At 43.0% G+C, this 24001-nt stretch overlaps 4 protein-coding genes across 12 annotated transcripts; 2 read left to right on the top strand and 2 right to left on the bottom strand.

Moving 5' to 3' along the window:
* The first annotated feature begins 5 nt into the window (after nt 1–5).
* Nucleotides 6–2316, top strand: c5h16orf87 (chromosome 5 C16orf87 homolog). Of its 2 annotated transcripts, none has more exons than XM_017032635.2 (4): nt 6–353; nt 978–1074; nt 1233–1430; nt 1708–2316. In XM_017032635.2, exons 1-4 carry the CDS (start codon nt 288–290, stop codon nt 1824–1826), a joined length of 480 nt encoding a protein of 159 aa, XP_016888124.1. In that variant the 5' UTR covers nt 6–287; the 3' UTR covers nt 1827–2316. The 2 variants fall into 2 exon arrangements, with proteins under 2 accessions (XP_016888124.1, XP_016888125.1); XM_017032636.2 differs by having other exon boundaries at nt 26–353; nt 1233–1412; nt 1708–2293.
* Nucleotides 2317–5470: 3154 nt separating this feature from the next.
* Nucleotides 5471–8372, bottom strand: ccnb2 (cyclin B2). The gene is made up of 8 exons (XM_008310420.2): nt 8214–8372; nt 8012–8128; nt 7154–7429; nt 6788–6946; nt 6475–6711; nt 6191–6331; nt 5996–6106; nt 5471–5684 (listed from the first exon to the last, which is right to left on the bottom strand). Exons 1-8 carry the CDS (start codon nt 8238–8240, stop codon nt 5571–5573), a joined length of 1182 nt encoding a protein of 393 aa, XP_008308642.1. The 5' UTR covers nt 8241–8372; the 3' UTR covers nt 5471–5570.
* Nucleotides 8373–8846: 474 nt separating this feature from the next.
* On the bottom strand, nt 8847–17635 carry kmt5b (lysine methyltransferase 5B). 6 transcript variants are annotated; one of them, XM_008310417.3, is made up of 10 exons: nt 17511–17635; nt 14746–15002; nt 14508–14655; nt 14255–14420; nt 14063–14172; nt 13242–13408; nt 13136–13155; nt 12886–13022; nt 12278–12477; nt 8847–11794 (listed from the first exon to the last, which is right to left on the bottom strand). In XM_008310417.3, the coding sequence occupies exons 2-10, from the start codon at nt 14912–14914 to the stop codon at nt 10314–10316; spliced, it is 2598 nt and encodes an 865-aa protein (XP_008308639.1). In that variant the 5' UTR covers nt 14915–15002; nt 17511–17635; the 3' UTR covers nt 8847–10313. The 6 variants fall into 6 exon arrangements, with proteins under 6 accessions (XP_008308639.1, XP_008308635.1, XP_008308640.1 ...); XM_008310413.3 differs by lacking the exon at nt 17511–17635 and adding an exon at nt 17023–17183; XM_008310418.3 differs by lacking the exon at nt 17511–17635 and adding an exon at nt 16817–16980.
* Nucleotides 17300–22611, top strand: gfod2 (glucose-fructose oxidoreductase domain containing 2). 3 transcript variants are annotated; one of them, XM_017032553.2, is made up of 4 exons: nt 17300–17405; nt 18190–18431; nt 19289–19638; nt 20318–22611. In XM_017032553.2, the coding sequence occupies exons 3-4, from the start codon at nt 19386–19388 to the stop codon at nt 21217–21219; spliced, it is 1155 nt and encodes a 384-aa protein (XP_016888042.1). In that variant the 5' UTR covers nt 17300–17405; nt 18190–18431; nt 19289–19385; the 3' UTR covers nt 21220–22611. The 3 variants fall into 3 exon arrangements, with proteins under 3 accessions (XP_016888042.1, XP_016888041.1, XP_016888043.1); XM_017032552.2 differs by having other exon boundaries at nt 17304–17405; nt 18174–18431; XM_017032554.2 differs by having other exon boundaries at nt 17304–17405; nt 18174–18435.
* Nucleotides 22612–24001: the final 1390 nt, after the last annotated feature.

Genomic DNA, 24001 nt, shown 5'->3' with positions numbered 1-24001 from the left:
TTCCCATCCAGCAGGGGGCAGTAAATTATTTTAAAGCAAATTACATGTCATCTAACCACAAAGGAAAATAAAGCAAGAGGTCCGCTTTGCGGCTGCGCGTAGTTGATATCACAGCGATCTGAAAGCGTTTCTATTTTCGTTTCAATAACATTTTTTAATTGTTAACGTCGTATTTTTGTGCTTCTCTTTGTCCGTGGCTCTGTCGCCGTTTCTTCATGCGCCACTTGGAAAAACTATAGCAGAAGAAGTATTGTCGCGACGCGTTCTAGGACAAAAAGAAAAAAACTATGTCAGCCAATAAAACAAAGAAAGTAAAAATGGCTACAAAGTCCTGTCCAGAGTGTGACCAACAGGTGAGAAAATATCAATAAACGTCGCAACGGTTTTCAGTAGTATCGATACAGAGGGTAAGCAAAAGACAGTGGCGGAATTAGAAATTTGGGGGGCCAAAGTAAACAGGGCCCGATGCATAGAAAAAAGTATCATCGAAGTGGTGGGACAGTGTCGAAAAAAATAATATTATTTAGACGGTTAGTATTTCATTAATCTCAGTTAACTGCATTTGTGTCACATAGCAACATTTGACACAACTAACACTAACACTAAACAACAATATAGTAACTAATTACAGAAAAAATACATTTGTATATTCTTGGTTCTTTTTTTTTTTTTGGTACATGTAACAGTGGTGCACTACTCGGACAGTGGACCAGTAAATCAAAAACTAGAACAGTTGAGTTGAGTTGGACTGTAGCACTGATTCAGCTGTAACAACAATCAAATTCAACTGAAAAACTTTTTTCATTGGTCCAAAAATTGTAACTAATTTGACAACAACATGATGGACTGGGACACATTAGTGTCAGAGTCTAAATAATGATAATGAAATCATGTTTGCGTCAGTAACGTTCTAGTCACAGGACTTTACTGAAGAGTGTCAAGTGTTTTTACGCAGTTGTTTTTTCTTTCTCCTCCAGATTCCAGTGGCCTGTAAATCCTGTCCTTGTGGATTTGTTTTCATCAGCCGGAAACTCTTGAACGCCAAGTTAAACGAACGTTCTCCTGCCATCTCAGGTGTGCTTATAGCTGTGGAACTGTTCAGTCAGTTCTGAAACCTTCCTCTGCACATTCTCTGTGACATAGCCATATGTTAGGGTCTGAGTGACCAGCAGTGACCAGCAGTGACCAGCAGTCACTCAACTCACACTTTGTTTTGTTTTTTTCTTCTTCAGACAAACTGGAGCTGAAGCGCCGACGGACGGAACGGATCCGCAGGGAGAGGATCGACTCTCCTTTAGCCAGTGACATGGAGAACAAGAGGAGGCCACGTACCAACAGCCAGTCGGACCACATCAGAAGGGGGCGTGGTCGACCCAAATCTGTGGGCCTGAAGAAACAGGAGGACGACAAAGGTCAGACATCAACACTGGGTACCTCCCCCCTACTTAATATGAACCAGCATTTAATATCCCAAACTGTAATACTGTCTGAACATTTATACACAGTGTATTACCCCATGGCCTAGTGGTAAGAACAGGGATTGGAATGGACTGGTGCAAGGGATTGCAAAGGACTGGTTGTTCCATTTACCCAGAACACCACAGTGTCCAGCGTTAACCTGGACGTGGTTAAATACCATAATATTTACCTCAGAGCCGTGGGGCAGGATGGGTCTGTTCTGACTTTGTTCTGTTGCTGCGTTGACAGAGAAACAGGAAAAGGAAGTGGACGTCTATGCCACCCTCTCTGATGAGAAGGCCTTTGTGTTTTCTGTGGCTCTGGCTGAAATCAACCGCAAGATCCTGGGACAGAAACTCATTCTGTAGAAACTGAGGTCAAACCCTGGTGAGCTGAGGACCTGTAGCACAAAAAACTGTCAGAGAGGACAAAAGTGACTGAGGTCCAGACCTGCTCTGACAGGTCTGGACCTGATCTGACAGATGATAACGACTGGACGAAGAAGAAAAAAAATGGTTTTAAATGTTTGGTCAGCAGTTCTGCTGATCCTGGAAAAATTCACTTTATTTAAGGTCCGTTCCAGAGCAAAGGAACAGAGACTGGAACTATTGTTCCCTCCACAGAAACTCTGTGCTATGTTCTGCTCCAAAGACTGTTTGTCAAATACTGTTGAAAAATGTAGATCAGTGTTTAAAAAAAAACTCAAACTGATGTTTGTTTTGTTTACAAAAGAAATGCGACAAAATCAAATGAACAGAACAACATCATCAAAGTGTCAGATCTGTTTTAGATCTTTGTGTCACTCTTCAATTCCTGCATCAATGTTATGTTCAACTAAACAGGTTTCACACAGTAAGTACATATATTTCATTACGTATACTTTTTGTGACAATTTTGTTTTTCGTATTATTCCTTGACCAAATATATAACAGGTGGCGCTGTTTTCAGAATCTTCAGAAAGTTTTCCTATTACTCTTCAGCAGCACGTGAAGAACGATATAGCCTGTTTGATGATGTCACAACCAATTATGCTCAACTTCAGTGACATCACCGTGGAATCTGAGGCAATGCCAGGGCAGGAGGGGCAACATGAAAGGAAGTGATGTCACTTCTTGAACATATCTGTGCAGAGGGTCACATTCTTCATGAAAAGTTTGACTTTTTAATCTTCGGATATTGAAATGGTTTTCTGCGCAATGATGCAGAACATAAGCAAAGACGAAGATTCTCTTCCCTACATCAAGTGGCAGCTGGACCAGCTGAGGCACCAGCATGAGTACAGCACCGAGCTGTGGGGAGACAGAGTCTCTGACAAGATCGAGTTCATCAAGACCCTGGAGGAGAAGGTCGACTCTATGCAGAAGGAGATGAAAGAAGTGAGGAGCAGGGAGGAGGGGCTGAGCGAAGCCTTGAACGAGAGCAAAGAGACAAACGAAAAACTCAACCATTGCAAAACTCGTCTGGAGAAAAGCGTTCTGCGATATTCAGAAATACAGCACGTCATTAAGAAAGAGTTGGCAGAAACCCACGGCCATCTCAAGGTGGCGCTGGCAGAAATTGAGACCCTGAACCACACAGTGGAGAGCCTTAAACTCAACGTGGATGAATGGAAGATGAAAACAAATAAATCGGAGCGATGCTACTTTGAGACGAAGCACCGCCTGGAAACTGAAGTGACGCGCCTGAACGAAGACATCCGCGGTCTGAAGATGACCATACTGAGGAATGAATCGCTGATAAAGGAACTCGGCCAAGAGACGGTGAGGAAAGAGAAGGAGCTCCAGAGAGAAAAGAGAATCTGTACCAAGTATGAGGAATCGATCATTGGACTAAAAAATCAGATCCGCGACCACAAAGATGCGATCCGAGCGTCAAGGGTGAAGTTTAATGAGTTGGTCAATCTGCATCACAGACTCAACGAGAAAAATGTGGCTCTTAAAAACAAGGTCCAGCAGTCCAGTCACTTGAAACCTGCAGTTAGAGACCTGCAGGCTCAGGTCAAACGGATAACGGACACAAATGTGACCGTTCATGCTGCGGCCAATGAGCTGCTGAAAAAGAACGCACGTTTAGAGGACGAAAAGCTTCAGGCTTTGTGGAAAGAGGAGGAAGCCATGGAAATGGTACACGATGAGAGGAACAACAACACGGAACTCAACAGAGAAATCGAGTTCCTCACTAATAAACTGCAGGTTAGTGAACGAGATCTTGTCAACTACAGGAATGAGTTCCGAATCCTGGAGGCCCAGGTGAAGCACATCATTATAGATTTAGAGCGCTGCATGATGGTCATTGAGAAACCCAAAGAGTTGAGAGCCCAAATAATCCAGATAAACCTGGCGTCACAGGAAGCCAACAGCAAATGCAGCACGTCCATGACCACTACAAGTGTGGCGACAAAAGAAGCCAAACCTCTACCTCCTGCCCCTGGTAGTGATCTCATCCTTGAAAATACTCGCAGGGCTAAAGCAAACCTGGAGAAGAGACTGGAAAACATGGTGACAAAGTTTGACAATGAGCGAGGCCAATTCATCAAACTGATCAACGAACAAGTCAAGGAGATCGATGATCTGAAAAGGAGTCAACAAGGAAACCAGACCAGGCCCAGTCTGGGCCCCTGGTCCAAGGAGGAGAGACCTCCATCTGCTGATGACCTTGTGGACTCCAAGGCATCATCTCCCCAAACACCGAGGACGTCTGCATCATCCCCCATCTCTATAGAGGACTGGTCCACCCCTGTGTGCACCTGTCAGGACTGAGGACATGCATCGGTCCATGATGCTAATTAGCTAACAAGTGGGCTGTTCCACCAGTGGGCTGTTCCACCAGTGGGCTGTTCCACCAGTGGGTGGTTCCACCAGTGGGCTGTTCCACTGGTTGCTGGTCTCCGTTACGGTGATGGTGGAGTGAATAGCTTGATCTTGATGGTTGGCTGGTGGTTTTTAGGAATGACCAGAAACCTTCAAAGAAGAATCAAAAACAAGAGACCAAGAAGAGATTTTCTGGATTAAGATTCTGGCTTAAGAGATGATACTCCAAAGACATGTGAGAATTTAGAGCATAGATTAAATATATGCTGATGATACAGAAGGGGAGAGTGTTGATGAATCCTCCAGACCATTGGTGTCCAGCCTAGACCACAGACAAAACTATGGAAAAACCACATTAGAATAAAATTATACGATCAACATTTATTTATTTATTCAAGTAAATGAAGTTAAAGTTGAATAAGAAAACCAGAAGTTGAGGCGAGACTGCTGTTTTTCGCATATTTTAGCTGTAATGCCTCCAATAATGTTATAATGGTTGAGTGTGCTTGAATCTAAACTCACCTGAGTTCCAGGATAGCTGAGGTACCGCGGCTTCTCCTGTACTGATCCGCACATCTTGGATTAATTGGTTACACGTACGTGAAGCCAGGATGGAAAGACACGGCTACACCCAGACAGGTCGCACGGCGGTCTCTAAAGAATGACCGACGAGTAAATGGATGGCAGCTGCGTTTCTTACGTCACGGCGGTTCCTCGGGGAGTTGTACGATGAGGTGAAACACGCTGTAAGAAATAAAGGCAAAACTAGTGGAATAATTATCGGAAAGAAGTGTGCTCTTACACTGAAAACTTGGTTGGACTTCCTGTGTGTCTTTTTGTGTGAAGAAAAACTAAATAGGAGCTTACTTTTTCCGGTTCCAGCCACCGGTTGTTTGTGAGTGAGAAGTTAAAATGTCTGCTTATTAAACAGAAACTTGTTTGATTTGAAGGCTTTTTTGCGACTTATTTTTCACAAACAACTATTGTTGTCATAGAAAAGAAGTACCTCGTTGCTATCGCATATTCGACTGGAATGTGGGGTTAACACGTCCCATCTGTTTAAGCCGTTATCCTTCGGCCAGTGGGTGGCAGCATAGTCATAGAATGATAAATTCCTCATTAAAAAAAAAAAAAGTCCATAAACAAGTCAAGACTTAAGTAGGAAAACATTTAAAAAGAAACAACTGATCAACACACAAGCCTTAATTTAAAAAACAACTTTTAATGTCAACACACTGAAGGGGGGGGCTGATTCAAAGTAAAGTGCAAGTGAGAAGTTCATGTTAGAAATGTTAAGGCCACTCAGGGGTTGTTGCTAAGCAAAGGAGCCGCCATGTTCCTGATGACTGAAGACTTCAGCTGAGAGAGCAGACTGATCTTCAGGAACTCCGGCCTGGAGTATTTCTTTGTCACAGCCTGCAAACAACCGGGTAGAAAAATAAAAAGTTATTTACAGGTTATTAAAAGTTTACATTCTAAAGTGAAAACCATGTTCAACTATGTAGAAGACTGCAAATATCGGGTTCTCCAGCAGAGGGCTCTGGATGCACGTTCACACCAGGACAAGATAGGGATATGGTTTGTTAGCAACTAAGCTAATTAGTAGTTGTTTTTTTTTTTGGCTTCTTTAGTTCAGCCTCTTGGATGAGAGGTGAACAATCTTTAAAAAAAAACCTACTTTTGGAAAAGATGACCTTGATAACCGAGCACCTACACAAACAACTCACCAGGAATTCTGATTTTCTTTCGTTCACCATCACTACGTTCTTGGCGATGTGTTGCATGATAGGTTTCAGGTGACCCATGTCATAGGTGGAGTAATGCTGCTGTAGAGGAGACTGGAGAACATGCCACAGGTTCCACCATCAAAAGACAAATCCATCAGCAGTGTGTTTGTTGCTCATTGTTGGAGACACACTCACCCACGGCAGCTGTTCCAGCAGAAGCTGGGAGAGACACATGGAGGCAGCAGCCACCTCAGAGGGGCGGTAGTGGACCATGTTGAAGTCCAGGAGGGTCAGCTCCATCAGGTACTTGGACAGAGTGTACTTCTCATCGTTGGACTGGCGGAGACAAACACGTCACACCGGTCAGTACTGGTACAATCACAGCTTTGTAATAGGGTGGCTGGAGTGGCCTTTGACCTCCACCACTTCACATCTGACCTTAGTCTTAATTGAGACTAATCAACTAACAGACAACACACCTGGGCGACCTTAGAGGCCCGTCTGAGGAAGTGCAGTGGCAGGGGTCGTCCCAGCTGGAAGGACAGCGTCTGCAGGATGATCTGCTCCATCTTCAAAATCTGAGGCACGGTGTAGGCGCTGTCTGTGAGGTAGGCAAAGTCTCCCACCATGGGAGCGAACATCTCCTCATATTTACAAGCCACCAGCATCGCCGTGATGCCAACCAGCTGCAGCTTCCTGCGAGAGACTGGTTGGACCTGCAGACATGAACTTTTTTTTTTAAATAACAAAAATTGATGATAAAACAGTCACAGGTGACTGAAGGTTAGCTACCTGCAGGAAGCGATCCAGGACGGCAACCGTGAGGTACAGAGTCTCCTGCAGCAGCTGGAACCGAAGGTGAACCTGAACCAACCAATCCACCAGAAGAGCCCGCATCTTTGGTGTGATGTCATAGCCCTGCATGTAGTTGGCCTTTATGGGGTGCTGAACCTGCAGATCAAGAAAAGATGTTCACAAAAGCAACAATGTATTTCAAACGCTGGACAACAATTCCCAAGAACAAGGATTAGTTTAGACCATGTTCTGGTCAACTATGGGTAGAACCAGAGAACTTCAGACACATCACAGGTTGATCAAAACAAACTTTAGTTCCAAGATACTACAGCATCACCTGCTGGCAGAGCACAGACAACTCACCTCCAGCTCATGCAGGTATTTGTAGATCTCCTTGACGTATTCTGAACACAGGTATTGATCTTCAGCGTCCTGCTCGTCCACGTCCTGCAGGTCAAGCAGCGCCTGAGAGAAGGCCTGGCACAGCTGCTTCTCGTTTATGGTCATGTCGACCTCCTCCTCCTCCCGCTCCTCTGGAACTGAAGGGACAGGATCCCCAGGCACTTTGATCTGGACCACAGCTGATACGACTTTCTGACCACATGACGGTTTGGCTGAGGCTTTGGCTGCACCTCTTCTCTGAAGAAGAAAAAACGGTCATGTCAAAACTACAGCCCGATGGACTGGTCGTCCCGGCGGGAAAAACAAAGTTAAGATCGGTCGTTTGATGAAAGACAGTATTATCAATGGACATGGTTGGGTTGGATACACGAGATAAAATAAAGTGACACAGAAACAAATGTTTGAAGTTTTCAAAGAAGACTGACTTTAAAAAGACTCATTTGGTCAATGTGTTAGCACCACATTAAACGGTACTGGTACGTGCTCCAGTGGTTGAAGGAAAGATGATTTAATGTTCATGTTAATGTTCGACGTCGCATTGAAAATGCACTGGGGCCCTCTGGTGGTCGTAGTTATTCTGCTTATTCAACCACCGAACGATTACGTGTATTTGTCAACATTTAGTAATTGTTAAGTTGACCTCGTACTATACCAAATACAGTTATTGTAACGTTTTACAGTTCCGAAGTGCCAGTTTAACACAAGCAAAGTCGGCTTGCGTGCTAACTAGCGGTTAGCACGCAGAGTCACCACTAACGCTAATCTGCCTTAGCTTTTGGGAAATAAAGGTCAATCTCCAAAACTCCCTCGTGTCCTCACCTTCGTATTCACCGCGGCTACAGCACAGTTACTGAGCTCTGCCAGAACAGTTTTCCTCTTTGAGTCAGCTGCTGTTGGTTTACCCTTCGTCACCGGGTTCTCTGCGCCTAGCAGCCGCTGCAGAATAGGTACAGAAGGAGCCGTAAACAACACACGACTCACACAAACAGGTGAGAGTTGGTTTCACCGTGAGGTTACTCACCGTAGAACGAACATCCAAAGACGCCATTTCCAGTAAAAACAAACGTGAGAGCTAAAAACAAAACAGTTAAAAACAGACGAAGGGAGTCGTTTATCCAAACAACTGCAGAGAATACATGTGCATTATGTGTACACAGGGAAGCAGTCTTTCAAATAGCCCACCGTCGAAGCTGATTGGACGCCCATGTTGACGAGAGGTGTCTGATTGGCTCACAATTGTGCGTCATATCGTGGTCATTTAAATCCTTGTGCTGCTCTCATGTACTATCAAAGTCATGGTAAAAACGATGTTTCACATTCAAATGTACCCTGGGGTAAGTCCACCGGGTGATAACTATAAGGCTAGGTATGGTAGAAGTTGTATTAAATTATATACGCACACATATATACAGTGCATATATATATACACACATATAAATATATATGTAATATCTATATCTAGCTGTCAATCCATATTTTGATTTCAAGGTTTATATAATGAGATTCATACTTTTAATTCGTTTTTGTTAAATTAAATTTGGCAAATTGTTTTGGCTCTGGGCAGCTTCATTTTATTTAAAAAAATATTTCACAAACATGGAGAGCCAGAGCCAACAGTTGGACCACAACAGAGTGTTGAACAGAGCTCAGGAAACAAGAGTCACAAAGAAACTTTATATAGAGTTTTTTCAAGTATTCCAAACTGTTAAATAAGTACAAGATGTGTTCACGTGATTTACATATCGGACAATATATGCATCACCCTTTTCTTTGACAGGTTCTTTCCCACCACCCAGTCAACACTGGAACGTCCCAGAACTATTCCAATTCTGAATCAATCATAAGCCTGGACATTGACTGTTGAAGCACGGGGGGGGAGGGGGGGGGAGATATGAAGAGGTTAGAACATCAGAACTGTTGATTAAAATAAGTTCTGATGTTTTCTAAAGTGTGGGCTGGATTACAGGAGTCCACATGACATCAAACAGTGTACAGAAATACTCACAGTGACCGTGTCAGTGACCACGTCAGTGACCATGTCAGTGGTTGTTTTGACTTTACACTGACCCGCTAACTCATCCAACTGATTCTCATTCAGACCCCTCTGTTGTTCATTTCTAAGGTCAAATTCAAAAGTTTCAGGTCAAGTGTGATGTCACTGTTGTCAAATGTTTTATTTGCAGTAATGTTTTATAAGTATTTCTGTGGCGACAGTTTTTCTGTCATCGTCACTGTGTGACAACAATAAAGAATTCTTGACCTTTTGTTGACTTTACAAGGACTTAAATAAAGGCCAATGGACACCCTTGGATGGTTGGGGGGGCATTTGAACATTTGATGAATGTTCTCTAAAATGTGAGGACGGGTCCCCACTGAGGTCTGAACTATAAACACGATCCACTGATCCACAGTGTGGTCTTTCTGTACGTTCTATTTGAAATCTTGACTGGACCAGAGGTGGTCAGCTGGTTTCTTCAGTACCTGTAGTAACACCTGGTGACCTGCAGCACAGACCGTGGTCAACGGGATGTTTCCTGCTTCAATATGGACCAACAATTCCACAGGACTGACTTGGACTGAGACAACAGCAGGAAGCTAACAATGAAGGGGGGAGAGAGGGGAGGTGATGCTAACATGGCTGCCTTTTAATGTCACCACGACACGACAGAGCACGTGTTCCTCATGGTTCAATATGAAATCCACAAACTGAGACATTAAAAAAAGAAAAAGACGACCTGCCTATGAGACAGAAATGGTATGTCCACTGTACACTTTCTACATGATATTTCCAAGTATTTCATGAATACAACAAGTGCTTCTGCTGAAAGGAACGTTTCAACTTAAATTCTCATTTTTACATGGAACCAAAAACAAAGAGGCAGATTTGACTTGAGCGCTGTGAGGAGTGGAGTTTGGAGAGTTTAGTCAACGGAACAGAACAGAATTCAGAATAACAGATTTGTGTTAGCTAACAGGACCCTCCAGTGACGTTCTCTCAGATTCTTGATTTTTCAGCACTTCTGTTTTTTTAAATTACTTTTTCCCCATGTACAAATAAAAGCACAGTTGATGTGTGAGTGGAAGGTATTTACAGCTGGAGGTGAAGCCACTGCTCCACAGCTTATGCATTGAGCCTCAGAGACTGATCCTCTCTCCTCCTGGAGGAGATATCAATGTCTATGGAGTCTTTGCCCACGATGAGTCGGAGCCGCTTTGCGGGAGGAAGTGGAATGAAATCATCTTCAAAGTCATTGTCAAAATAGTCGTCATCGTCGTCCCCGGTCTCATTGTCCTCGTCCGACGAAGCCTCCGCCAGGACATTCTGGGTCCGATGTCCCCCGTTCCTGGCCTCCAGACTCTGGGCCACGTCCCTGTTGTAGGACATCTGCTCCGCCCTGCTCTGGGACAACCTTCGGGCATCGTCCTCTCTCTTCAGCTGGATCTTCAGCTTGGTTGCGTTGCCGTGGCCCACTGGAGTGAAGCCGTTGTTCAGCTTGGCTATGTACGAGCTGCCTTTGTCTTTGTCGTGGTCCTTGCTGAACTTAATGCTGATTTTGCTGGAAGAGGCGGAGTTAACGGTGGAAGCAGAAAGGTTGGAGGAGACGAAAGGGTCGTAGGGGTCGTTGGTCTTACTGCTGCTGCTGCTGTCCCTCCGCCGGCGCAGCGTGAGTTTGGGGATGCTGTTTGGCGTGTTGTTTTCCAGGATCAACTGGGCGTCATAGCGTGTGATCTGTCGCTTCTTCTTCCCCTTCTCCTGTGACCGACAGCCACTCTTACCCTTGTCCCGCCTCAGGGACTTGCTGCCATTGGCCAGCACATTGTAGTCCCGGTGTCTCTCTGCAAAGCCAAACAGCATCTTCTCACAGTCAGCGTGGTTAGCCGCGAGGCCGGCAGCCACGGGCACGAAGGTCTCGCCGTACGAGCCTTCGTGTTTAATAGTTTGTTCGGCCCTTAGCCGCGACGGCCGCTTACGCCTGGTGCAGGTGCCCCTTCTAGCAAAGCCAGAGTCCAACATTGACTTAGAGGAGCCAGCACTGTGAGGGAGGTACTCCTCCATGTCAGCAGGCTCCGTCTTAATCACCACCCCACCTGGGACCGGACTCAAGCTGGGCTTTAACCTGACGCTAGCTCCTGTTTCCCTGGTTTTCAACAAGGTCCTGGTGGACCTGCGAGTTCTGTATGTGGAACATTGGCTACCTTCGCTAGTTTGCACAGCTAAAAGATTCTCCTTGATGGCGTGACGAGTGAGGCAGCCCCGCTGACCCAGGGCCTGCTGCACCAGCTCCTGTCCGTCCTTCTCCGTTTTGATGTTGACACTTTTACAAAGTGACACCTTTGAGTCCCTGAGACCCAGCTGGCAAGTCTCCCCTTTGGCCCACACCTTGGTCACAGCAGCCCTTCGTCGACACCTCAACTGGACTTTATTAAGTGAAGGCTTGGTTTGGGATTTTAGTCTCTTTGGTACCCTGCTGTTGTGTAGGCGGCCTTGTTTTGAACATGAGGTAGAAAGGGCTCTGGACAAAGTCTGTCTACTGGGAGTCCGGTTTTTGTACTTCAGCTCAGATGAAGATGGTGATGATGATGATGCTCTATTTCTGGCAGCTGGAGAAAGAGAAACAAAATCATTGTCTGAGAGATTTTAGCAGATGATAACAAACCACAAGTTATTAAAATAGGAGTTTCTCCTTAATCTAGTTACAGATAATTCCATTAAGTTCTTCATTATGATGATTCATTAGCCTGAATCACATTTAACTCTTTTACTGCAGTCTTGGTTCATAGACTTAAAAAAAAAAAAACGTTATAAAAGCTCATGTTTGGCAGCGAGGGGGGATCAACACAGAATAAACTCAAATATTTTAAAGCAATGTCAACAAAAATAATTCATTTAATGCAGTTACTAAATGCAGTTAGAAAAATCACTTCAACATGGAAAGTAATTCAATAAGTTAGAATAAGTTCTAAACAGTTGGTTTTCAGTGTGATGACAGAACGTCCTCACAGAACTCTTCATTTCTTTGTCATAAATGTTGACGTGCTGTTTTTTCTCTCTCAAACTTCTAAACAAACGTCTCCAACTCTTACATTGATGTGTTTTTGGCATTTCCTGAGAGTCCACGTCAGTGTGCGAGCCTACAGAGTGACTGTCTGAGCTTCGGTTCCCTTCCCCAAGTTTCTTCAGTCGGTTCAGACGCTTGTCTGTTTCCCGGAGCCCGTATTTGCTGTTGATCACTGGCACCTCCACTGGCAGCCCAGCCTTGGATTTGAAAGCACCGGTGCCCCGTCTGCTCAGGACAAACATATCCATATACAGTCATTCAGCAAAGAGCCAATCACAGCTGTTTAGACCTTAACAAAAGTGAACAATTAACACGGTCCCCAAACCAGTGGGAGGAAAAGAAAAAACACCCACAGAGGGAGACCAGTGTGGCCCACCTCCACTTGTCATAAAAGGTGGTAACAGAATAGAAAATTAACCATGTGGACGTAATTACTCCAAACATAAACGTCTGCAGACACCGATGGTCTACAAGCTGCACTGATGCTTTAACACTGGAACTTAGGTCAGGAATTATTACAACTTTTGAACTTCGTTTGGAATTTTTTTTTTCATTTCTGAATCTGTTACTTGTGTCTGAACCAAATCTGATGTTTCCCTCTCACTGAACTCTGTTTATTTAAATATCATTTACCGTTCACATGTGTAGCATTCACAATATTCATTGTTTTCTCCAAAAAATCCATCTCCATAATAACAGGAGATTTCTTCTCCAGGTTCGATGTCCCTCAGGACCTTCACACAGGCAGTGTCACGACCTGTTGACACAAACTGGGAACAAAGCACAGACCCGTCAGAGACCGTGGGGGCCAATCACAGAACAACCTTCTCAACCATTGGGTTGAAAAGTTTATCAAACGTTTTATTTTGTTGAAGTAACATACCTTACAGTTTGGACGACAATCTAAAAAACAAAGTCGTGACAGATCGGTCAGTCAGGGTCACAGACATCGGTCACAGAACGTAGCCAAAAGTTCCATTAAACATTACCATGATTGATGAAGGCGGCGGGCCCCAACCACAGCTGTGCACAGTTTTTACGGGTGGAGTACATGACGCTGAAGTCGTTCTCGCCGTGACGCAGCAGAAGTTTCTCCTCGACGTCTGACAACTCTGCGATGCAGCCTACCAAAAACTCGATCTTATCGTTTCTTTTCCTGTAAGACAGTGAATGTGGTGTGAGTTCTTTAGGGCTCCGTGAAAAAAAAAACAAAAACACACATGTGAACATCAAATAAGACATATAAAAGGTTTACGCCAGGGTTTTTTAATCAGTGTGAATGTCAGAGAAAAGTCATTTTACCCACTGAACAAAAATCCTACCCCATAACATCTACACCAACTTGGATACAGACAACTTAGATGAGACTCACTGCTTCCCACTTAGGGTCAGAGAGCAAAGACCAAGACATAACCAGCACTGACGACCACGTCCATTTGATCAATGAAATAAAGAAAAGAAAAGAAAAAGAAAATGTGCCACAGGTACAGCATGGTTTATACACTTCCATTTGGTGTTCATTTTATTGGGTGCTAAAAGCCAGCATTGCTGTTGTTACTGTGAGGTTTTCACAGAGCAGCAGTCTAACTGTTTCCTACAGTGTTTCATGGACATGGAGCAGAACCTACAGCACAGTTGTGTCTAACAGTTGTCTGTGAATATTTCTTAAATTTAACTCAAATTCTTCCCTGGCTCATCAACTGAGTTCAGTGAAACTCTGATATTTCAGTGACATGAGTGTGACTAGTTCAGTTTGATTAACAATATAGTAACAGATTAGCTGCCGTCATAAATGTCCATTTGTTCTCACCATTCCTTGGTTGCCACAATTTTAGCTCCATTTTGTTCAGACGAATATCGATTACAGGGGAGAATCTCGAAGCCACTGTCTGTGGCAAACATGCGCAGATACACAAACACCTGCAGAAACAGAGGTGATCAGTGTTGGACAATAGGTGGCGCTGCCTGGAAGAAAAGTTGACTTCAGTTTTTTTTTTTTTACATGCTGCTTGAAGAGTTTTTCTTGAGCTTTCGTCTTATGAAGAAACAGATTTCTGGACCAGTCGCCTGTAGTCAAAGCTCTGAAGGCTTTCTCCAGGTTGTCGTGTTTCTTGAAGTGCTCGATGATTTCCTTCAGCTCCTCCTGTCGCCCCTTAACTGGTCGAAACCTAAAGCAAAGAACATATTGCTGAGGTAAAAATGATGAATATTAGGATAAAAAAGGATTAAAGACCCTCTGATGAATACATGCTGACCTGGTGTTCATTTTATGTGTTTGAAAGCCCAGGTAGGGGTCCAGGATGAGGCTGGTTGTAAGATCATCATTCTCACACAACTCCTTGGCACTCATTCCTGAGGAGGGCACGTAGCGCCTCTCTCCCTCCAGACTGGCTCCATTAAACCCTGGACATATCAGACACAAACATGACGTTGTGTTAAGTTGATGTGCAGAAACCTTTTTTTTTTTTAAACCACTGCATGGGCTTCACTCACTGCGGGAACATCGTCTGTTTCGGGGGTGTGCTTTGTTGTGCCGCAGGGACATTCGTTGGGAATGCTGGGAGCGAGTCTGGCTCTGGTTTGCAGTTTGCTCGCTTGTCAACTTGTTTCTGTGTCGTCTGCCATTTAATACCATGTTCTTGGATTCGCCAAGCCACTTCATGCCCACAAGCCCCCTGGTCCAGTTGCATTTAGTCTCAGAGTTGATGGAAAAACTTACGTGGGGAAGACTTCAGCCTGAAGTTTGATACCTTGAAGTACAATGAAAAAAATCAAATAACTAGACACTTGGCATAATATAATGGTTGATAAAACTGACTAAATAAACTTGTAAATTATCCTAAAAATACTTTCCGATCACCACTGAAGTCCAGGCATGTTTTGAAATGATTTCCTGGTTATGTCAGACATTTCAGAATAACATAATTGTGTTAATATATATAATTTAACCCTAAACATTGAGCCAAATGGCTGCCTCTGCAAACATGACTTTATTACATTGAACAAAAACTTGGAATCAATCGAACAAAGGAGAACATTTAAATGTGTTGACTGTGAATGACGACCAGGACTAACACACATTGTTACCAAAACATGCTCAGGAGTTGATGGATTTAAAGACACCAATAATTTGTCTTATTGGTATAACTGAAGGACTTTGTGTTGATTTACAACACAGTTCCATCTCACTAAGGAACGACACTGTGCTGCTTTATTCTGAAATAAATGAAGAAAGAATTCAAACGTATACAATAAATATATTTTGTAACTTTGCGTTCATCGTTATTATTACCAACGTGAGTCTGTCTCAACACAGTAAATAAACTTCTGGTTCAACTAGATTTTGACTTTAGGTAAATGAAAAAAAAAAATCACAAATCGATTGCCTGGTGAGTGTACCACACTAAATGTCGATAGAGGTCGCTATTAAACAACCAAAGCATCACTGAGGTGATCCAGCCGTGTTGAGTTTTGTAAACACATGTAGATACATAGCAACGCTGAGGAAACTGTACTTACGCGCCTGCAGCGCCTCCCTGTGGTAACCACTGAACGTACAGCGCTTTGCTGTCAAGTGCAACAGTCTTCCTTTGCTCATACGTTAAAAGCCCCTGTGTGTGCTCTTAATGGGGTAAATAACCAAGTAAATAGGTTTTCGTCGTGACTACATGAATTGAACACAGCTGTGCTGATTTTACACCGTCTTCGTTTCAGCTGCGATTTACAAAGCGCAAAAATATTTCTGTTGGTACTAGATGCATAAATACTTTTCATTATGTCTCGGAGGCTAACGTTAGCCTAGGTTAAGACTACATGCCGCACATCCAGGGAGGATGTCGGACAAGTGAAGGCCACATACTCAGATAAGGCCGAGATAGTACGACTTCTCAGAGCAGTTCCCATTGTTTGTCAAAAACTGCCACCTCTCAACACATTTGCTGCGCTAGCACGGAGCTGCTAGCCCAAGCTAAAGAGTGATGCGGTTAAGGTTAACCTACCACAAACTCCGGGTAATGTGGCATCAATGTATCCTCACTGACTGTACCAAAATGTCAGTAAATACACATGCATTACACAGACAGAGGCGCAGCATTATGTGAATGCGGTGTTTATACATACAATTTCTCCATAACGCACCAACACCAAATCTCGAGCGGTACATAATACATGTTGTATACGAACCAACAGCGTACATTAAACCCAAAATAGCAGTCTTAATACACAAAAACAAACACACTAACGTATCTCACCGTAATATTTTCTTTCTGTTGTAGCTTAAACCAAACTTAAGTACATCTGATTGCTAACTCGGTTAGCACGGGACCTTTAACACCACAACGGTCAGTGAACGTACATCCAAGTTGTATGTTTGCAGATCAAGATGAATTTCACTACTTATTTGTCAACTCGACGCTGCACACATATTTATGAGGGGAATCAAAGCCAAACGCGAGCAACCTACCGTTGGATCGGCGAGGATCAGCGGCTAACACTGCGCTAGGTGTGTTAGCCTTGATATGGAAGTCATTAGCCAAGTTAGCAACCGAAATCTCTGTTTATTTACCATTTAATTTTCCACTTTGCCTATTGTACGCTGGCCGTGCTCCTCTGTGGATATTTATCAAGAACTTCTGATGTACTGTTTCGTGTGGTTAATGATATTATCAACGACAGCTTACAGTGCACTACGCTCATAGCGTTTTCACGCGTTGATGGCATTAAATGTCCCGAGTCGACAACAGACACACAATAAACGTATACGGTACTCACTGGGTGATCCTTTCAAATGCTTACGAAAGCAAACAGCATCATTTCGCAGTGGTCGAAGAATTGGCACCAAACTCCAAGCACAAATATCACATCTAACACATTTTTAAAGAAATTAACATTAAAATTCAAGATGGCGGCTTCACACAGGACAGAGGGAGAGGAAGGCGCAGCACAGCCATCCCATAGAAAATAGATCCCACTAATACGCAGCCCTTGTCGTCCGTTGGGTCACTGATGAAAGGCACTTCTCCCTGACAATTTGAAACTCACCCAGTTGATATTGGAGAATTTATGTGAGGTATATTTAAAAATGTTGTCGAAAGGAGTTAAATGGTTTCTGCCATTTATGTCGGATGTACACAAAAGTAGTGCTGCATAAACAGGTAGATCTTTCCCACCTTAATTCACTGCTGTTGAAAGTTCTCTTGTTGAAAGTAGTCTTACCTTGGTTTACCGAGACAAATAATTTTTGTTTCTGTGTTAATTACCTTTTACCTCCGGTGATGTGCAGCTACTTAAGACCAGCGAACATGTTTGGTCCGATAACAGACCAATATTCCAACACTACACTGGTCTAAAAAAAATATGGTCGTCCAAATTCCTATCTGTGTTGCCCACAATAGAAAAGTGCAATATACCGATAGGAAAAACTATCCCTAATAGGATTACAAGACTATCAGCCTTAGCCATTAAAAAGTTGTGGTAACTTGTATGACAGACAAATTGCCGTCTCTAATCTCCACTTCTTTATTTTATCTACCACCATTATTTTGTAAGCACTTATTCTTTTTCTTTCGGCTTTGTCCCTTTTTTCAGGGGTTGCCACAGCGAATCATTGATTTCCATATTGCCGTCTTCTCTGCATCTTCTACTTTGACTCCAACTATCTGCATTATTATTTTTATTTATTTTATTATTATTATTTTGTAAGCACCTAAAAATATGATTCCCTCATGTACAGCAAGTTCGTTCAACATACATTATATAGATACATATGCAGAAACAATGTCAAAAGACATCTTGATTATTATTAAAATCTGTTCAATCTAAAAAATATATCGAAATATTTCTAGGATATCAGCATAGATATTTATTTAGACCGAACTATTAATCAAGTTGTTTCAATATTTCTGCTGTTTACATTTTAACAGCATTACGTTTTGACAGCATTACAAGATTGTGAAGTTGGAGTGACTTGTCGTGACTCCAAACAACCTGAAGAGGGCAGCCTATTAGCAATCATCATCAGGTCATCAAAATCTGCAAGAAGAAGACGTTCGTGTTGCGCGGTGACGAAACCCTAGACTCCGGCTTCTTCATATTGACAAATAGCTCCTGTGAATTAACCAATGGAGAGAGGCCAGCGCCCAACTAAACACCGCAACTGACTGTTGACATCCGGCTACACAGTAGGTAACGCACGGTGTTAATTGTTGTATTAATGGGTGTGTAAAATACATGGAAGTATTGGTTCTGTGATTTACATTACCCTGCCCAGTTAGCTTCCTGGCTAACGACTAGCTAACGATATCAGCATATTCAGTGTGTAGCAGCAGCAACAGGAAGGATCTGGGCTATGTGACTGACGTGTATGAATTCTTAACTTAGTAAAAGTCCAACGGTGATATGTTCCAAAGATCCGACCCCTGGTCGCAACGTTAGGTTAGACTACTGTGGCTTCATGCGCTTGATCACCTTTTCGTGGTTTATTTGCTTGTGTCACTCGTGTATCGTCTGTAACCACACCATGGTCGAACAAGCGATTCTTTACGTTTCATTCTATCACCGAATTAATTAAACGAAGAACCAAAAATAAGTGACATTTTAATTCTTTATGATTAAAGTACTATATCACATAATGATAGGGAAGTAGAGATGTGGACGGGGTATTGTCGTTTTACCTGTTACACCACAGGAAGAACAGATGGAAATGACCACTTCCTCAGTAGAGATGAAGCCAGTTAATATTTGGACCACTTTTTACCTGAGGTTTTGATGCTCACTCCACCGACACTGCTGCTAGAGATGTTGTTTTGGTTTAAAAAATAGTGTGATATTTAAAACAATTCTAACTTGAATTTTGTAAAAAAAAAAATCATTGTCCCATATCTGAGAGTTACTGATAAGTCAGTGGCTACAGACGGTGTGGACGTACTGTGGTCTATGAACTGTACTGGTTATGTTGATGCTGTGGTTGGGGTTTGGCTGTGTTCAGGTTCACTGTGTCAGGTTGGTAAATTTAACTGTCAGTTTGTGTGTTTTACAGGTGAGCCTGCTCAGTGATAAGTGGATTACAGACAACAATGATGTCAGAGAATCTGGCCATGGTTCGAACATAAGCTCACTCTGCCTTTGGCTCTGCCATGTTGCCAGGAGTCGGTGTTTTTGGCACAGGGAGTACGGCGCGGGTTCTGGTCCCGTTGTTAAAAGCTGAAGGTTTTGAGGTCCATGCTCTGTGGGCTCCAAGTGATGAGGAAGCATCCCATTTGGCCAAGGAACTGGGGGTCCCCTTTCATACCAGCCACTCGGATGATGTTTTGTTGCACCAGGACGTTGACCTGGTTTGCATCTACGTTCCACCGTCGATGACGAGGCAGATTGCTGTAAAAGCACTGGGTAAGAAAGCTGTCAAATTAAGTACAAAAAATACAGAAGCAAATCAATGTCAGACTGTATGTACCATTACCTTCTGTTATGGACTGTGAGACTTTAACTATTAGTCCAGGAGTCAGGGTCTGGAGAAAAAACATTTTACATTTTGTGGTCTCAACCACAAGGTTCATTTTAAAGGAATGGACATTTTTTAAATAAAAACAAGAAGGAAATCAGAGATAAATCATCTTAAAATACTACATGTACTGGAGAAAATACTCTAGTCGCCGACACCGGTTGTGTATGGAAGGACATATTTGCCTCTGTATCTGATTGAATTCCTGAGCATTGACTTCAGTTTCCTGTTTTAGCTGCGCTAGCTGCCTTTATCCAAACACAAAGGCTGAATGTCCGCAGTCATTTTCTGTGGGATCAGAAGGCTGCTGATCTCAGAGATAACACACACACACACACACCCTGAGCTGCAGCCACAGCAGCTAACTGCTTCTCTAATCTGCAGATGTGATAATCTAATCTAACATTAACCAGACAGCACATTATTTAATCTTTCTGCTGGTTCTGTAAATATTTAGATCATGTGTGCATTTCTTCTTTAAATCTCTCCTCCATCTCTGTGCTGGATTCATCAGTTTATAATGTATATTTTTGTGGACCTCCCCTCCCTCTCCCCCTCCTCATGCAGGTATTGGGAAGAATGTTGTGTGTGAGAAAGCTGCAACTGTTCTAGATTCTTTCAAGATGGTGACTGCAGCTCGATACTACCCCCAACTGCTGAGCATTATGGGTAATACCCTTCGCTTCCTGCCGGCTTTTGTGGCGATGCGTCAGCTGCTGTTGGAGGGATACGTTGGTGAAGTGCAGGTGTGCGACGTTCGTGTCTATGGTCCCAGCCTGCTGGACCAGTCGTACGGCTGGACCTGCGAGGAGCTGATGGGAGGGGGCGGGCTGCACACAGTCGGCTCTGCCATCATCGACCTCTTGAGTTACCTGACTGATGCCCGAGCCCACCGTGTGCACGGCTTGCTAAGAACCTTTGTGCAACAAAACAACCTAATCCGAGGCATTCGTCACGTCACCAGCGACGACTTTTGTTTCTTCCAGATGTTGATTGGAGGGGCTGGATCCAGATCTGGGGGCGTGTGTTGCACTGTGACGCTGAATTTTAACATGCCGGGCTCGTTTGTGCATGAGGTCATGGTAGTGGGATCCACTGGGAGGTTGGTGGTCCGGGGCACTGAACTGTATGGTCAGTGCAACAAGAGCAAAGGGGAGGAGCTGCTGCTTGGTCAAAGTGACTGGGCAGGACCAGAGGTGAGAGAGATGCCCCTGCCACAGCTGCGGGGGCTGAGCTCTCTGGTGAGGGCACTGAGAGAGTCTTTTCAGGCTCACGAGGAGCGCAGGTCCTGGGCACAGGCACCAGTTGCCATGGCGCCGACATTCGAGGATGGCCTGTACGTGCAGACAGTGGTGGAGGCTGTGAAGCGGTCCAGCTGCAGCGGAGAATGGGAGTGTGTGGAGATCATGAGTCAGGAGCCAGATCCCAACCAAAACCTGTGTGAGGCTCTGCAGAGAAATAAGAGCTGAATGAGTGTGTAGAACCGGGGGGGACGACAACGACTACTATTACTACTACTATGACTACAACTACTACTAGAGCGTGGGTAACAGTTACAGGAAGTCAATTCTCTGACATTGAGTTCTTAATCTGATGTCAGTCCATGGTAACGCCCAGGCAGGTCATGTGACCAGGACATGAGTGAGTGAGTGAGTGCTGGTGATAAATACATCTGCACTGATGTGTCAATATTAGCCTGAACCTGGGGCCTGCTGTATGTCAGGTTAGAATCCAACCACTGCACCACTCACTAAAAGCTTAGCTGTGTCAAAGTGATACAACCAATGACTTTGACACCGATGACACACTGCAAACTGATATGATGAAGATGGTCCGAAGAAAATATGACCAAGTCACATCTGGTCCACTGAGGCATCGTCTCCAGACAACAGAACCAGGTCATGGATTAGCATAAACAGGTAACATGAAAGTGAAGTGTGACAGAGACGACGGGTTGGTCTGAGTCAGAAGGACTGACCAGTGACCAGAGACTCTCCCACCATTGAAAAATAAGTCCATTACTTTATGCGATTAATGTTTTTGCCTCGTCTTTTTTCCCACGTTGCCTTTGTACAGGTGACATCAAAACAGCATCACTCTGCTGCAGTAATGGCCAACAGAGTAAAGTCTAAAGACCAGACTGGTTGGACAGGACTGTGACAGAAAGACCATATATTCTTATTTTTATTATATTTGAGTTGTGTGTTCCTGATTGGTTGGTTCACACTGTTGTATTTTATTGTCTTAAAAATAAACAAATTTTAATTTCAACATGTAATATGATGAGCACGTCCACCCACTGGCTGAGTTAAGGTTTGTATACTAGTTCACAGAACCTGCAGCGTGCTGTAAAAGCTGTGAGAAAGAAGAACTGAGATGCCATTTGTGTTTTTTATTTTTTAAAAGATTCAGTTATCTTTATTGCTGCTAGTTATCAAAGGTTGGCTCTGTAAAAAAACTAAACTAAAGTTACCTCACACCTTCCCAGCAGTGCTTTAAAACTGTTTCAACAAAGTGTTTTCAAACTGACTGCAGAATTACCCACAATGCACCACTGTCACCATCTATTCCAGCTGAGCTTTGACTGTCTTTGTGTTTTTTTCCTTGTTGGTTGTGATTACTGCTGAAGTTGTACCTATTTAATAAATGCAGTGTTGTTCACTGCACACATCACTGTAACATTTGTGTCTGTGTGGAGCCACTCTCTGTCTCTGACCAAACTGTTTGTATTTCTGTGCTGTAATATTGCTTATTTTGCATTGATTTTATTATTTATAGGCTTTTGAAGCAATGCCCAGTGTTTTAGAGGAGTGACTGTTGTTCTGACTGGTGTTTCTTATAATAAAAACATTTAGTTTTCACTGTGCCTTGGTTTAATTCTGTATTAGAAACACCTTCTGAAGTAAATAAGCTGCTTTTATTTGTGAAGAATTTTTCAAGAACTTATTAGTCAATAGTATTTCACTGTGATTAAAAGTTGACATACCAAAAAAGTATATTTGTTTCTGAATTTTAGCCACAGAAATTGAAATAGCTAAGTATTATAAGGCAAATAAGTGCATTTTTAGTCATTTTTAAGACACTTATTTTTGAAGACTTTTCCAGGGACTTATTAGTTTAGTGTGTTTTAGTGTGCTCAAAAGTCAAAAAAAAAAATATATATACTGTATATATATATATACTGTATATACTGTGTATATATATATATATATATATATAAACGCTGCTGTTGTAGTCGAAGTTTTAGGGCCGTGTTACCGTGTAACCGACGAAGAGCGGACTACAGCTCTTGTTCTGATTTGAACTTCCGGTTTGCAGCAGGTTCCTGTTGATTGATTGCCCACTGCTTCTGTTGCGTTCAGGGTGGTGTAAATGTCTGACAGGGACTTCGATCAAAACTCGGATTTAAAAGTCTGGTTCGCGCTGAGGCGACTCGACAAAAACGGTTTGTGTTTTTAAAACGTTCAAGGTTTTAAATCATATTTATTTATCTGCGCGCCGGGATACGTTACCATGACAACCATGTTCTCTAAAATGAAGACCGTTATTTACTGAAAATGTATTTGTCTCTTTTTAAAATTAATAATGAAAATCCAGATATTACATTTTATTTTAAACGACTTGATTTAGCAACGTTCCTGATTCAGTCAGCTGTGGTTAAGAGGAAACAGCTGCTGCTGACTGGTCAGACAAACACTACAATCGCTGGAAATGAAAAGTTAATTAAATATAGGACGAATCTCTGGAGAACTGATTTAGTACTGCACAGTCACTGCAGTTTCCTTTGTATACACAAAATTACATGTATTTTTTCCATTCCAGTAGAGTTGTTACCATTTAAATGTGCTCCTTAATGTTACCTAAATATCGTATGCTCCTGTTTATTTTTAACAGACCACTACTTCATCCTGTTTTTATTATACAGTACTGAACATTTTTTAATATTGCTGTTAGGCTGATGGATCAGTTCCTCTGTGTTCCTGTAAAAACCATGGTGAATGGTTGGGTAAGGAGCTAGATTAGAAAGAATAGATCATGTCTATGAGAAGTCCTTACAAAACACAAAAAACAATGTGTGTGTGTGTGTGTTGGACAGATGACAGAGTGGTGGCTCTTCGAGAAGTGTCCATCCCTCCAGAAGCTTCTAAAGCCGATATCATTCAGGTGGGCGACACTTTTACCGTTAGATTCAAACACAGACCACAAACACCAGAAACTTCTGGATTTTTAAACTAAACCACATCTTAAATC

This window comes from Cynoglossus semilaevis, chromosome 5, assembly GCF_000523025.1.
Source record: "Cynoglossus semilaevis isolate Cse_v1.0 chromosome 5, Cse_v1.0, whole genome shotgun sequence".
NCBI classification, from domain to species: Eukaryota; Metazoa; Chordata; class Actinopteri; order Pleuronectiformes; family Cynoglossidae; genus Cynoglossus; species Cynoglossus semilaevis.
The sequence above is the reverse complement of the archived record's forward strand: the minus strand, read 5'-3'. Positions and strand labels throughout refer to the sequence as shown.

What these genes read in the sequence shown, in the direction of transcription:
- gfod2 (XM_017032553.2), top strand. Translation starts at nt 19,386, where the DNA reads ATGTTGCCAGGAGTCGGTGTTTTTGGCACAGGGAGTACGGCGCGGGTT. An exon ending in GATTGCTGTAAAAGCACTGG is followed by an intron (nt 19,639 to 20,317) that starts GTAAGAAAGCTG and finishes CTCCTCATGCAG; the next exon opens with GTATTGGGAAGAATGTTGTG.
- c5h16orf87 (XM_017032635.2), top strand. Translation starts at nt 288, where the DNA reads ATGTCAGCCAATAAAACAAAGAAAGTAAAAATGGCTACAAAGTCCTGT. An exon ending in GTCCAGAGTGTGACCAACAG is followed by an intron (nt 354 to 977) that starts GTGAGAAAATAT and finishes TTTCTCCTCCAG; the next exon opens with ATTCCAGTGGCCTGTAAATC. An exon ending in AGGTCAGACATCAACACTGG is followed by an intron (nt 1,431 to 1,707) that starts GTACCTCCCCCC and finishes CTGCGTTGACAG; the next exon opens with AGAAACAGGAAAAGGAAGTG.
- kmt5b (XM_008310417.3), bottom strand. Translation starts at nt 14,914, where the DNA reads ATGAAGTGGCTTGGCGAATCCAAGAACATGGTATTAAATGGCAGACGA. An exon ending in ACACATAAAATGAACACCAG is followed by an intron (nt 14,421 to 14,507) that starts GTCAGCATGTAT and finishes TCTTTGCTTTAG; the next exon opens with GTTTCGACCAGTTAAGGGGC. An exon ending in CGCCGCCTTCATCAATCATG is followed by an intron (nt 13,156 to 13,241) that starts GTAATGTTTAAT and finishes TTTGTTTTTTAG; the next exon opens with ATTGTCGTCCAAACTGTAAG.
- ccnb2 (XM_008310420.2), bottom strand. Translation starts at nt 8,240, where the DNA reads ATGGCGTCTTTGGATGTTCGTTCTACG. An exon ending in TGCTGGAACAGCTGCCGTGG is followed by an intron (nt 6,107 to 6,190) that starts GTGAGTGTGTCT and finishes CATGTTCTCCAG; the next exon opens with TCTCCTCTACAGCAGCATTA. An exon ending in AAAGAAAATCAGAATTCCTG is followed by an intron (nt 5,685 to 5,995) that starts GTGAGTTGTTTG and finishes GGTTGTTTGCAG; the next exon opens with GCTGTGACAAAGAAATACTC.